The sequence below is a fragment of the Somniosus microcephalus genome, chromosome 3 (assembly GCF_052327205.1).
Source record: "Somniosus microcephalus isolate GS21.2 chromosome 3, FLI_Smic_1.0, whole genome shotgun sequence".
Classification (NCBI taxonomy): domain Eukaryota; kingdom Metazoa; phylum Chordata; class Chondrichthyes; order Squaliformes; family Somniosidae; genus Somniosus; species Somniosus microcephalus.
This window is the reverse complement of record NC_140989.1, coordinates 56686526-56700621: the sequence shown is the minus strand read 5'-3', so window position 1 is coordinate 56700621 and position 14096 is coordinate 56686526. Positions and strand designations below refer to the sequence as shown.

The following is a 14096-nucleotide window of genomic DNA, read 5'->3' as shown; positions in this document are numbered from 1 at the left end:
GAGATGAGGAGGAACTACTTCACTCAGAGGGTGGTAGGTCCATGGAATATGCTGCCCCAAAAAACTGTAGAAGCTACATCATTACATAAATTTAAAACAGAAATAGACAGTTTCCTAGAAGTAAAGGGAATTAAGGGTTACGGGGAGCGGGCAGGAATTTGGACATGAGTCTAGGTTCGGATCGGTCATGGCCCTGTGGGTAGCGGAGCGGGCCCAGGGGCTGTGTAGCCTGATCCTGCTCCTATTTCGTGTGTCTAATTCTGTTAGATGCAGGAGATGGTTCTGTGATAGTGGATTGGCAGTTAGGATCAGATCAGCCATGATCTTATTGAATGGCGGAGCAGGCTCGAGGGGCCGATTGGCCTACTCCTGCTCCTATTTCTTATGTTCTTTTGTTAACTGCACTACCCTCACCCACACACCTAGTCACCCTCTCGAAAAATTCAATCAAATTGTTTGAACATGATCTCCCCTGACAAAGCCATGCTGACTATCCTTGATTAAATCCTTGCCTCTCCAAGTGGAGACTAATTCTGTCCCTCAGAATTTTTTCCAATAATTTCCCTACCACTGATGTTAGGCTCACTGGCCTGTAATTCCCTGGTTTATCCCTACTACCCTTCTTGAATAATGGTACTACGTTAGCTGTTCTCCAGTCCTCTGGAACCTCCCCTGTGGCCAGAGAGGTTCTGAAAATTTGTGTCAGAGCCCCTGCAATCTCCTCCCTTGCCTCACACAGCAGCCTGGGATACATCTCATCTGGGCCTGGGGATTTATCCACTTTTAAGCCCGCTAAAACCGCTAGTACCTCCTCCCTCTCAATACTAATTTGTTCAAGTATATCACAATCCCCCTGCCTGATTTCTATGCCTACATTGTCCTTCTCCATAGTGAACACAGATGCAAAATATTCATTTAAAACTTGACCTACATCTTCTGGCTCTACACACAGATTGCCACTTTAGTCCCTAATGGGCCCTACTCTTTCCCTGGTTATCCTCTTACCCTTAATATACTTATTAAACACCTTGGGATTTTCCTTTATTTTGCCTGCCAGTGTTTTTTCATGCCCCCTCTTCACTCTCCTAATTTCTTTTTTAAGTACCCCCCTGCACTTTCTATACTCCTCTAGGGCTTCCACTGTTTTTAGTCCTTTGTATCTGCCAAAAGCCTCCCATTTTTTCCTAATCCATTCTTGTATATCTCTTGACATCCAGGGTTCCCTGGGCTTGTTGGTCCCACCCTTGACCTTTACGGGAACATGTTGGCGTTGTACTCGCTCTATTTCCTTTCTGAAAGACTCCCATTGCTCTGATGTGGATTTTCCTACAAGTATCTGATCCCAGTCCACTTTGGCCAGATCCTGCCTTCTCATATTAAAATCGGCCTTCCCCCAATTTAGAACCTTTATTTCCGGTCCATCTTTGTCCTTTTCCATGACTACCTTAAATCTCACTGAATTATGGTCACTGTCACCAAAATGCTCCCCTACTGACACTTCTATCACTTGCCCGACTACATTCCCTAGAATTAGGTCCAGTACCGCCCCCTCTCTTGTAGGACTTTCTACATGCTGGCTCAAAAAGCTCTCCTGGATGCACTTTAAGAATCCTGCACCCTCTAAGCCTTTCACACTCTGACTATCCCAGTTAATATTGGGAAAGTTGAAATCCCCTACTATTATTACCCTATTATTTCTACACTTCTCTGAGATTTGCCTACATATCTGTTCCTCTATCTCATCCTGACTGTTTGGAGCCTATAGTACACTCCCAGCAAAGTTCTTGCCCCCTTTTTGTTTTTAAGTCCTACCCATATGGCCTCATTAGAGGAACCTGCTAAGATATCATCCCTCCTTACTGCAGTAATTGACTCCTTGATTAATATTGCGACAGCCCCATCTCTTTTACACCCCCCTCTGTCTCGCTTGAAGATTCTATACCCCGGAATATTGAGCTGCCAGTCCTGCCCCTCCCTCAACCGTGTCTCTGTGATAGCAACAATATCATACTCCCATGTGTTCATCAACACCTTCAATTCATCTGCCTTACTCGCAAGACTCCTTGCATTAAAATAAATGCCATCCAGCCTTGCCATACTCCCTTGTGCCGTTACATATTTGCTCTGCCTTCCAGGCTGACTTGTTTTTTCCTCTATATTTGGCTGTGCATCACCCCCTACTGTAGCCCCACTCCGTATCCCATCCCCCTGCCAAATTAGTTTAAACCCCCCCCAACAGTACTAGCAAACCTCCCCACAACGATGTTGGTCCTGTTCCAGTTCAGGTGCAACCCATCCGACTTGTACAGGTCCCACCTTCCCCAGAAGCAGACCCAGTTATCCAGGAAACTAAAGCCCTCCCTCCTGCACCAACTCTTTAGCCATGCATTCATCTGCTCTATCCTCCTATTCCTATACTCACTAGCATGTGGCACTGGGAGTAATCCAGAGATTACAACCTTTGAGGTCCTGCTTTTTAATCTGCTACCTAGCTCCCTAAATTCTAGTTGCAGGACCTCCTCCCTCTTTCTACTCATGTCATTGGTACCAATGTGAACCACGACCTCTGACTGTTTGCCCTCCCCCTTCAGTATGCACTGCAGCCGTTCAGTGACATCCTTGACCCTGGCACCATCCTGGAGTCACGTCTGCGGCCACAGAAACGTCTATCTGTTCCCCTTACGATAGAATCCCCTATCACTGTTGCTCTCCCACTCTTTTTCCTCCCCTCCTGTGCAGCTGAGCCACTCGTAGTGCCACGGACTTGGCTCTTGCTGCATTCCCCTGAGAAACCATCTCCCCCAGCAGTATTAGGCAGAGTAGTAGGCGCAGGCAGGTAGTGCAGGGGTTCCCTGTGGCCATCTCCCTCTCAAACAGATATACCGCTTTGGATATTGTTGGGGAGGATGGCTTATCGGGGGAAGGCAGCAGCAACAACCTTCCTGGCACCATGGGTGGTTCTGTTGCACGGGACGGGAGGAAAAAGAGCAGGAGAGCTATAGTGATAGGGGATTCTATTGTAAGGGGAATAGATAGGCATTTCTGCGGCCGTAAGCGAGACTCCAGGATGGTATGTTGCCTCCCTGGTGCAAGGGTCAAGGATGTCTTGGAGCGGCTGCAGGGCATTCTGGAGGGGGAGGGTGAACAGCCAGTTGTCGTGGTGCATATAGGTACCAACGATATAGGTAAACAACAGGATGAGGTCCTAAAAGCTGAATATAGGGAGTTAGGAGGTAAATTAAAAAATAGGACCTCAAAGGTAGTAATCTCAGGATTGCTACCAGTGCCACATGCTAGTCAGAATAGAAATAGAAGGATATTTCAGATGAATACGTGGCTAGAGGAATGGTGCAAGGGGGAGGGATTCAATTTCCTGGGACATTGGAACCGGTTCTGGGGAATGTGGGACCAGTACAAACTGGACGGTTTGCACCTAGGCAGGACCAGGAACGATGTCCTAGGGGGAGTGTTTGCTAGTGCTGTTGGGGAGGGTTTAAACTAAAATGGCAGTGGGTTGGGAACATGTGCAGGGAGACAGAGGAAAGGGAAGCAAGGATAGAAGCAAAAGACAGGAAGGAGAAAAGCAAAAGTGGAAGTCGGAGAAATCAAGGGTGTAAATCAAACATGGCCGCAGTAAACAATAATTCTAAAAGGTCTAAGAGTGTAAAAAAAAACAAGCCTGAAGGCTTTGTGTCTTAATGCAAGGAGCATTCGTAATAAGGTGGATGAATTAGCTGCGCAAATAGATGTAAATGGATATGATGTAATTGGGATTACGGAGACATGGCTCCAGGGTGACAAAGGCTGGGAATTCATCATCCACGGGTATTCAATATTCAGGAAGGACAGGCAAAAAGGAACAGGCGGTGGGGTAGCATTGCTGGTTACAGAGGAGATTAACACAATAGTAAAGAAGGATATTAGCTCTGATGATGTGGAATCTGTTTGGGTAGAGCTGAGAAATACCAAGGGGCAGAAAACGTTAGTGGGAGTTGTATACAGACCCCCAAACAGTAATGCTGAGGTTGGGGATGGCATTAAATGGGAAATTAGAGATGCGTGCAATAAGGGCACAGCAGTTGTCATGGGTGACTTTAACCTACATATAGATTGGTCCAACCAAATTAGTAACAATACTGTGGAAGAGGAATTCCTAGAGTGTATACGGGATGGTTTCCTGGACCAATATGTCGAGGAGCCAACTAGAGATCAGGCCATCTTAGACTGGGTATTATGTAATGAGAAAGGATTAATTAGCAATCTTGTATGAGGCCCCTTGGGGAGGAGCGATCATAATATGACAGATATCTTTATTAAGATGGAGATTGAAGTAGTTGATTCAGCGACTTGGGTACTGAATTTAAATAAAGGAAACTACGATGGTATGAGGCGCGAGTTGGCTAGGATTGATTGGGGAATGTTACTTAAAGGGTTGACGGTGAATAGGCAATGGCAAACATTTAAAGATCGCATGGATGAACTACAGAATTTGTTCATTCCTGTTGGCATAAAAATAAAACAAAAAATGTGACTCAACATTGGCTAACAAGGGAAATTAGGGATAGCATAAGATCCAAGGAGAGGACATATAAATTGGTCAGAAAAAATCAGCAAACCTGAGGATTGGGAGCAGTTTAGGATTCAGCAAAGGAGGACAAAGGGATTAATTAAGAGGGGGAAAATAGAGTATGAGAGTAAGCTTGCAGGGAACATAAAAACTGACTGTAAAAGCTTCTATGGATATGTGAAGAGAAAAAGATTGGCAAAGTCAAGCGTAGGTCCCTTGCAGTCAGAATCAGGGGAATTTATAATGGGAAACAAAGACATGGCAGACCAATTAAATACATACTTTGGTTCTGTCTTCACAAAGGAGGACACAAATAAACTCCCAGAGATGTCGGGGAACATAGGGTCTAATGAGAGGGAGGAACTGAATGAAATCAATATTTAGGGAAATGGTGTTAGGGAAATTGACGGGATTGAAGGCCGATAAATCCCCAGGGCCTGATAATCTACATCCTAGGGAACTTAAGGAAGTGGCCCTAGAAATAGTAGATGCATTGCTGATCATCTTCCAAAATTCTATAGACTCTGGAACAGTTCCCATGGATTGGAGGGTAGCTAATGTAACCCCACTATGTAAAAAAGGTAGTGGAGAAAAAACAGGGAATTATAGACCAGTAAGTCTGACATCAGTAGTGGGGGAAAATGCTAGAGTTCATTATAAAAGATGTAATAGCAGAGTACTTGGAAAACAGTGACAGGATCGGACAAAGTCAACATGGATTTACAAAAGGTAAATCGTGCTTGACTAATCTACTGGAATTTTTTGAGGATGTAACTGATAGAATAGATAAGGAAGAACCAGTGGATGTGGTGTATTTGGACTTTCAGAAGGCTTTCGATAAGGTCCCGCATAAGAGACTAGCGTGCAATGTTAAAGCACATGGGATTGGGGGTAAGGTACTGACTTGGATAGCAAACTGGTTGGCAGACAGGAAGCAAAGAGTTGGAATAGACAGGTCTTTTTCCGAGTGGAAAGCAGTGACTAGTGGGGTACCGCAGGGATCGGTGCTAGGACCCCAGTTACTCACAACATCTAGACGAGGGAACTAGATGTAATATCTCCAAGTTTGCAGACGACACAAAGCTGGGTGGGCGTGTGTGCTGTGAGGAGGATGCAGAGAAACTCCAGTACGATTTGGATAGGTTGGGCGATTGGGCAGATGCATGGCAGATGCAGTATAATGTGGATAAATGCGAAGTTATCCACTTTGGTGCCAAAAACAGGAAGGCAGATTATTATCTGAACGGCAATAGATTGGGAAAAGGGGAAGTGCAACGAGACCTGGGTGTCCTTGTGCACCAGTCGCTGAAGGTAAGCATGCAGGTGCAGCAGGCGGTTAAGAAGGGAAATGGTATGCTGGCCTTCACAGTGAGAGGATTCGAGTACAAGAGCAAGGATGTCTTGCTGCAGTTGTACAGGGCCTTGGTGAGACCACACCTTGAATATTGTGCCGTTTTGGTCATCTTATCTGAGGAAAGATGTTCTTGCCATGGAGGGAGTACAGCGAAGATTCACCAGACTGATACCTGGGATGGCAGGAATGATGTATGAAGAGAGATTGGGTCGATTAGGCTTATATTCGCTAGAGTTTAGAAGAATGAGAGGGGACCTCATTGTAACTTATAAAATTCTAACAGGACTAGACAGACTAGATGCAGGAAGGCTGTTCCCGATGGCGGAGGAGTCCAGAACCAGGGGTCACAGTCTAAGGATAAAGGGGTAAGCCATTTAGGACTGAGATGAGGAGGAATTTCTTCACCCAGAGAGTGGCAAACCTGTGGAATTCGCTACCACAGAAGACAGTTGAGGCCAATTCATTAAATATATTCAAGAAGGAGTTAGATGTATTTCTTAAAGCTAAAGGGATCAAGGGATATGGAGAGAAAGCAGAGACAGGGTACTGAATTTGGATGATCAGCCATGATCGCGTTGAATGGTGGAGCAGGCTTGAGGGACCGAATGGCCTACTCCTGCTCCTATCTTCTATGTTTCTATATATCCAAAATGGAAAATCTGTTGGAGAGGGAGATGGACCCAGGGGACTCCTGCACTACCTTCCTAGTTCTTTTACTCTGTCTGCCTCGTTAAATGTGCTATCCACGAAGATCTCAGCTTCGCGGATGCTCCACAGTGCCTCCAGCCGCAGCTCCAGCTCCGAAACGCGGATTTCGAGTAGCTGCAGCTGGAGACACTTCCTGCACATGTGTTCGCCCTGGACATCGAAAGTGTCCCTGATTTCCCACACAGCACAGGAGGAGCACTCCATGCTGCCGAGCTGCCCTGCCATGTCCTACCCTTAATTTACTCCCTTTACTTCTTTTAAATTAAAGGAGCAACCAGGGAATGCTAAATAGTCACGAATAAATCAGCAGATTGGCCTTGAAATTACACTGCGAATATCAGTGTACAACCGTTAGAGGTTAGCACTTCAATTAGTATCATTTTGAGGGGGGAAAAGAAGCAAGTTTTTTTTTATTTTTATAAACTATTATTTCAGAACCACTCCCTAAAACAAGGAGGAATGTCTTCAAATTTTAAACTACTGTCAGGTAATACATAAAATGCAGTGATAGCTATTCCTATTTTTCCCTTTACCTTTGTTTATATAGTGACATATGCACCGGTTGGCCAGGCGGGATACCAGGCAACAATCCTGTCCTCTGATCCATCAATTTCCATTTTCTGGGTGTACAGTTAAAAGGCGGATCTGGTGGCCATTGAATATTTGGTCTGCCACCCATCGAAGACACTGGAGTACTTACAGGTGCATGGTAAGGTGGCAGAGAAACACCATTTCCAGTGTTGTACGGCAATGGAGGAATATGGGTAGGGTTGTTCTTCTTTACTGATGCCATCTGGGGACCATACTTGTCGAGCATCATCTGTCTATGTGAGGTCACAAAATTTGGAGCAAATGACTGGAACAGGCTGTTCATGTTGGTGGAATAATCTTGAGTTCTTGATAGGTTCTCAGAAGTGGGTTGCTCGTCACAGCAGATTGGGCTCAGCTGGAAGTCCTCCCCATCCATAGGAATGTAGGGAGCCAGAGTTTCAAGGTCCAGATCACTGAATTCTGCCTAGAACAACAAATTAATGATAATGATGAATAGAGTACAGTGTGGCGGAGCCACTAAAGGACTCAGAGCGGTTGTACATAATTCCTTTAACAGCAATGTAGTTACTGTCTGTGCCTGTACCTTTAATTACACTGTTTGACTGTACAATGCCTAGTTACCTTTACAGCACGGTTTCAACATAATGACGTCATGCCGTTAGTCACGTGATGCCCCAATGGCGGGAAGAACGTGATGACGTCATGACGTCAGTCTCCTAATCAGAGGATCAGTCCTCGTGGAGCCCTCAAGAAGAGTAGACCTGTTATTGATGTGTTCTAGCAGTTTCCAGTTTAAACTCGTTTGATTTCATTAAAGTTCATTAATTTAATTACCTGAGTCGAACTCAGTCTTTTTGATAGGAACCTCCATTCCTACATTGGTGACCCCGACTTCTACGAACGATTTTCGTGGAAGATTCGACATGGACACGAACGCCGTCACGCTGAAACTGCCACAGTTCTGGGAGCAACAACCAGATGCCTGGTTCATCCAGGCTGAAGCCCAGTTCGCCATTCGGAACATCATCACGGATCAGACCCATTATTATTACGTGGTCTCCGCCCTCGACAGCGCAACTGCATCACGGATCATCAGCCTCATCGGTAGTCCTCCTATGATGCAATTAAGGCGCAGTTGCTTCAGGTTTTCGGGCTATCAAAGTCGGAACGTGCTCGCTGGCCCATCATGCTGCCGGGCCTCGGGGACTCCAAACCGTCCGAGCTCATGAGCCAAATGCTCACGCTCTTGGGTGCTGAACCGGAATGTTTCATCTTCCGGGAGCTTTTCCTCTATCAACTACCTGAACAGGTTCAGGCTGCCCTGGCCAGCTCCGACATTACTGACTGCGCCAAGCTTGCGGCCAAAGCCGATAAGATTTTCACGGTTACCCAGCAGTGCTGCGCGGCCACGATGCGCCCACCCCCCACAGATGCGGTCCCGGCTTCTCCTACAGCGGGCTGGTGCTCCTACCACACCCGTTTTGGCGCGAAAGCACGATGCTGCCGTTCCCCCTGCAGTTTTTCACCAAAAAAGAAAACAAGAAGGCGCAGGCGGCGTCCCTGGCGACGGATGACCAAGACTAACGGGCGTTCCGCGGTGGCGATGGCCGTCGGTTCTACGGGGAAACTCCTCTATATCACCGATTCCCTCTCAGGCCACCATTTCCTTTGTGACACCGGGGCGCAGTGTAGCATTCTACCTGCGTCAATGCTCAACACGCAGACAAGGAACCTAGGTTTTTCCCTCGTAGCGGCTAATGGCGCAGCTATTCGAACATTCCGAAAGCGGCGGGTCGAAGTCTGTTTCGGCAGTTAGCGCTTCTTTTGGGATTTCGTCACTGCTACAGTCTCACAGCCTATCCTAGGGGCAGATTTTCTGTGCGCCAACAGCCTGCTAGTCGATGTCCGACACCGCCGGCTGATCAACGCAGCCACCTTCCACTTGATTCCGTGCTTCCACGGTACCTCCGTGGTGCGCTCCATTGCCTGTGCTTTCCCTCCTCCGATGACTTCACGCGGCTCCTCGGGGAGTTTCCGGAGCTGACAAGGCCCACCTTCTCCTCTTCGGCGACGAAGCATGGTGTTGAACATCACATCACCACTACTGGCTCCCCGGTTTATGCACGGGCTAGAAGGCTCGAACCCGGCAAGCTTGCAGCTGCGAAGGTGGAGTTCGCCACAATGGAGCGGCTCGGGATCATTAGGCGATCGAAGAGTCCCTGGTCTTCGCCTCTCCACATCGTGCTGAAACCAGGCGGCAGCTGGCGGCCATGCGGTGACTACCGACGCCTCAACGACGCCACCATGCCAGATCAGTACCCGATCCAGCATATCCAGGACTTCTCGGCCCACTTGGCGGGAAATTCTATATTCTCTAAAGTCGACCTCGTCCATGGATATCACCAGGTTCCAGTGCACCCACAAGACGTTCCGAAAACCGCAGTCATCACCCCTTTTGGCCTCTTTGAGTTCCTGCGGATGCCATTTGCTTAAAGAACGCAGCACAGGCGTTCCAGCGTTTAATGGACTCCGTTCTTCGAGACCTGCGTTTCCTTTTCGTCTACCTTGACGACATACTCATCGCCAGTGCCAGCAAGGAGGAGCACATCTCCCATTTGCGTTCCCTCTTTACGCGCCTCAGCCAACACGGTTTAATCATCAACCCGGCCAAGTGCCAGTTCGGCCTGCAACAAATCGACTTCCTGGGACATCGCATAACATTGGACGGCGCTGTCCCTTTGGCGACGAAGGTTGAGGCGGTTACTTCTTTCCTGCAGCCGTCGACAGTCAAGGCCTTGCAGGAGTTCCTGGGGATGGTCAACTTCTACCACCGTTTCGTCCCCAAGACGGCTCAGCTCATGCCCTTGAGGGCCCCGAACAAGGGTTGCAAGTCCGGTAAAGACCCAATCAGCTGGACAGCTGAAATGAACCAGGCATTCGACGACAGCAAGAACGCTTTGGCCAACGCAACCATGCTGGCGCACCCACTTCCAGGTGCTACTATCGCCCTTAACACCGACGCATCAGACTACGCCATCGGTGCGGTGCAAGAACAGTGGGTCAACGGCACGTGGCAACCGCTGGCGTTTTTCAGCCGTCAATTGCGAACAAATGAAAAAAAGTACAGCACCTTCGATAGGGAACTACTGGCCCTTTTCCTCGCCATTCGCCATTTCCAGTTTTTATTGGAGGGACGCCCCTTCACGGCTTTTGTCGACCACAAACCCCTTACGTTCGCCATGGCCAAGACCACCGAACTGTGGTCCGCTCGTCAACAACGTCACTTGACGTTCATTTCCGAATTTACCACGGACATTCAACATGTGTCTGGTAAGGACAACCTGGTGGCAGATTGCCTCTCCCGTGCGACGGTCCACGCGGTGCACCTGGGAATCGACTACGCCCTCATGGCGGCAGATCAGGTTTCGGATTCGGAGGTCCAATCATATCGAACCGTTCCCTCTACCTTCCAAGCGACCGACGTCGTCTTCCAGGCCGCAGGTGCCACGCTCTTTTGCGACGTTTCCATGGGAGTTCCTCATCCCATAGTGCCAGTCGCATGGCGCCGGAGGGTTTTTGATGCCATACACGGGTTGTTGCACCCAGGGATGAAGGCTTCACAACCTGCGTCGTATGCCAGAAGGCCAAAGTCCAGCGTCATGTCAAGGCTCCAGTGGCTGCGTTCACTGTTCTGGAGCGTCGTTTCGACCACGTGCATGTGGACCTCGTGGGGCCGCTTCCGCCTTCTCAGGGTTATACTCATCTCCTCACCATAGTGGACCGCACCACTAGGTGGCCAGAGGCAATTCCTTTGGTTTCCACCACGTCGGCAGACGTCGCTAGAGCTTTCATCTCCTGTTGGGTCACCCGTTTCGGGGTACCGGCGGACATCTCCTCTGACCGCGGGCCACAGTTTTACTCGGATCTTTGGAACGCTGTGGCTCAGGGGCTCGGTACCAAACTTCATCGCACCACTGCCTATCATCCGCAGGCAAACGGCCTTTGCAAGCAATTCCACAGGTCACTTAAAGCCTCTCTTCGGGCCAGTCTTCAAGGCGCAGGATGGGTGGACAGACTCCCATGGGTCCTGTTGGGTCTCCGTACGGTGCCCAAAGACGATCTACAATCGTCTTCGGCTGAACTCGTCTATGGCCAGCTGCTCCGTGTACCAGGAGATTTCCTCCCTTCTCCCACAGAGCCATGGTCCGCCTCCCGGCAACTCGTTCGCCATCAAGAAGCGGCCAGATGCTTTGCTCCGATACCTACGTCCAGTCACGGTTTGCGGACCTCCTACGTGCCACCGGGACTGAAGAATGCAGAGTATGTCTTCATCCGACACGACGCTCACCGGGATCCGCTCAAGCCCCGTTACATTGGTCCTTTCCGCGTCATCGAACCGGGAGACAAATCCTTTTTGGTCGACGTCGGAGGGAAACCGGATCACATCTCGGTGGACCGCTTGAAGCCGGCTCACCTGGACCTGGACCACCCTGTCGTGGTCACTCAACCACCCAAACGTGGCCGACCGCCCGTTGCCGCCGCACCTGATCAACCAAAGCCGCCTGACAACTCGACTGTGCTCGCCACGCCTGCTCAGCCGCCACCGACTGCCAACTCGTCCACCGGTCGTCAACTTCCTCTACCAGGATATCGAAGTCGATCAGACAGGCTGATTAGGCCTCCTCCTCGCCTCACCTTTTCTGTTAAAGACAATTCTGGGGGGGTGCATGTGGCGGAGCCACCAAAGGACTCAGAGCGGTTGTACATAATTCCTTTAACAGCAATGTAGTTACTGTCTGTGCCTGTACCTTTTAATTACACTGTTTGACTGTACAATGCCTAGTTACCTTTACAGCACGGTTTCAACGTGATGACGTCATGCCGTTAGTCACGTGATGCGCCAATGGCGGGAAGAACGTGATGACGTCATGATGTCAGTCTCCTGATCAGAGGATCAGTCCTCGTGGAGCCCTCAAGGAGAGCAGACCTGTTATTGATGTGTTCTAGCAGTTTCCAGTTTAAACTCGTTTGATTTCATTAAAGTTCATTAATTTAATTACCTGAGTCGAACTCAGTCTTTTTGATAGGAACCTCCGTTCCTACAACAGGATATAATGTATGGACTATTTGGAACATATATGTCAGCTTAGCTTTACATATTTTACAGTAGACATGGCTATTCCACCTAACAGTAAATCAAATGAAAATAAATTGGGTTAAAGTACACTTTTCCTGGAAGCAGCACAGAGCTAGTTAGGACTGCCACAGGTTGAGATTATGCTGGCCTCATCAATCTTGTAAAATAAAAAAAAACTTTTGTTCTTAAATGCTTTCAAGAACAATGCCCTGAGGAGTGGTAATGGTAAGCTGGATTTTATTTTCAATGTTTTCCCTCAGATAGCATACTGCTCCTTTTAACAAGAAGTTGGCTACAAAAAGTTATTTCCCATATCACTTCCTGATGAGAGAAAGCTGTTCTTCTTATTAAAAGTAGCTGCATTGCATTCCCAGTAAATTAAAGACCTCAGATTTATTTTTCCTGTAATTTGCCCTATTACTATTTCATATTGACCCTGGAGTTGCTAGTGGAAAACCCATGAATCGATAAATTGTCTGTTTATAAAAGATAAAGATTAAGGTGATGTGCTGTCTGAGCTCAAAAAAAATAACAAATCTCAATGTAGGGTTTTCCTGTTGTTCTGTTCATTACTATCTATTGAAATCTGTCTAGTTTTAATACTGGTACCGTTTTACGGAATACTATTTTAACTCGCATAACTTAAAATAAATCTACCACTACAGAAACATAGAACAGATAGATGAATTCATGATGAGAGTAGGTTTGATTAACAGCATTTTTTAAATAGCTATGTCACTTTGCTTTTCTGAAGATTTAAACTGTGTAAATATTTACTTCAAAAGGTTTCTGGTAAAATTTACAGGAATAAACTATGGAACCAGTCATATTGCATTTCTAAAAATCCATACAAAGTCTGACTACACGTTTGTAACAAGTTATTTTTACATTGAAGGGAAATGCTTAACTTCAAATAATGTTCTGCTCAGACAGAAATATTTAAATGTATAAATCCCCATGATCCAGTGCAATAGTTAACTTCTATATTCTCAACCTAAAAATGTATATTGCACAACTAACCCTCTTGCATTTATGTTATGATAAGTAAATTCTGGAACTTGTTTCCATGATGCTGTAAAAGTGATATTGCTTTTAATTTAAATGAATAATTTGGGAGCTATTGTTATACCAGCACTGTATGCTTGAATGAACTCAATATTCTAGATATTCATTATTTTTACAAACTACAACAAACCAATGATATTGCCATACTGTTCCTGCAAACATTCAATATTCTCAATCTGTTGTTACAGATTCATTAGGTTGGCGATCCAATGAAGCATCCCACAATTAAAAATACTGTAAGGTGTATTTTGCCTAGAAATAATTTGTTCTTCAGGTTTACAAATTTTCTTTTATTGCATTATAAATGTGTGTGGTGTGCCACTCTTTCACATCACAAGAGGATCTGGATAGATAGATTGTTTACCTAGTAGGCTTTTTCAAATCCTTTGAATACTACTTTTATAAACCTGAGTCACAATGGGGAGAATCGTGGACGGTATACTGCACTTTATGACATTTTGGTTGGAATATTCACATGAAAAAACTGGTGGATTGGAGAGGTGGGGGGTGGGGTGGGGGGGAAGTTAGAGTTTTAAAAAACTAAATCCCGACCCCAACCCGCCTCTACTCGCCCAAATTCAGCTTTTACTCAAGCGGGACGGGAGGCGGGCACCCAACCCGCTAACAGGAGATGGGTTGGCATTTTAAATATTACAATGAGGCCCGAAGCCTCTGCTATAACTTGCTGTGCAGGTGTTCTTGCAGCTGGCTGG

General features: G+C 47.0%; 1 protein-coding gene across 2 annotated transcripts in view; it reads right to left on the bottom strand.

The window, feature by feature from the left end:
- Positions 1–14096, bottom strand: part of epas1b (endothelial PAS domain protein 1b) — a 213959-nt gene that overhangs the window by 16013 nt on the left and 183850 nt on the right. For both annotated transcript variants that reach the window (XM_085980527.1, XM_085980526.1), the window contains exon 12: positions 7163–7644. In XM_085980527.1, the coding sequence (XP_085836653.1) occupies positions 7163–7644 (482 nt within the window). The remainder of the gene's footprint in view (positions 1–7162; positions 7645–14096) is intronic.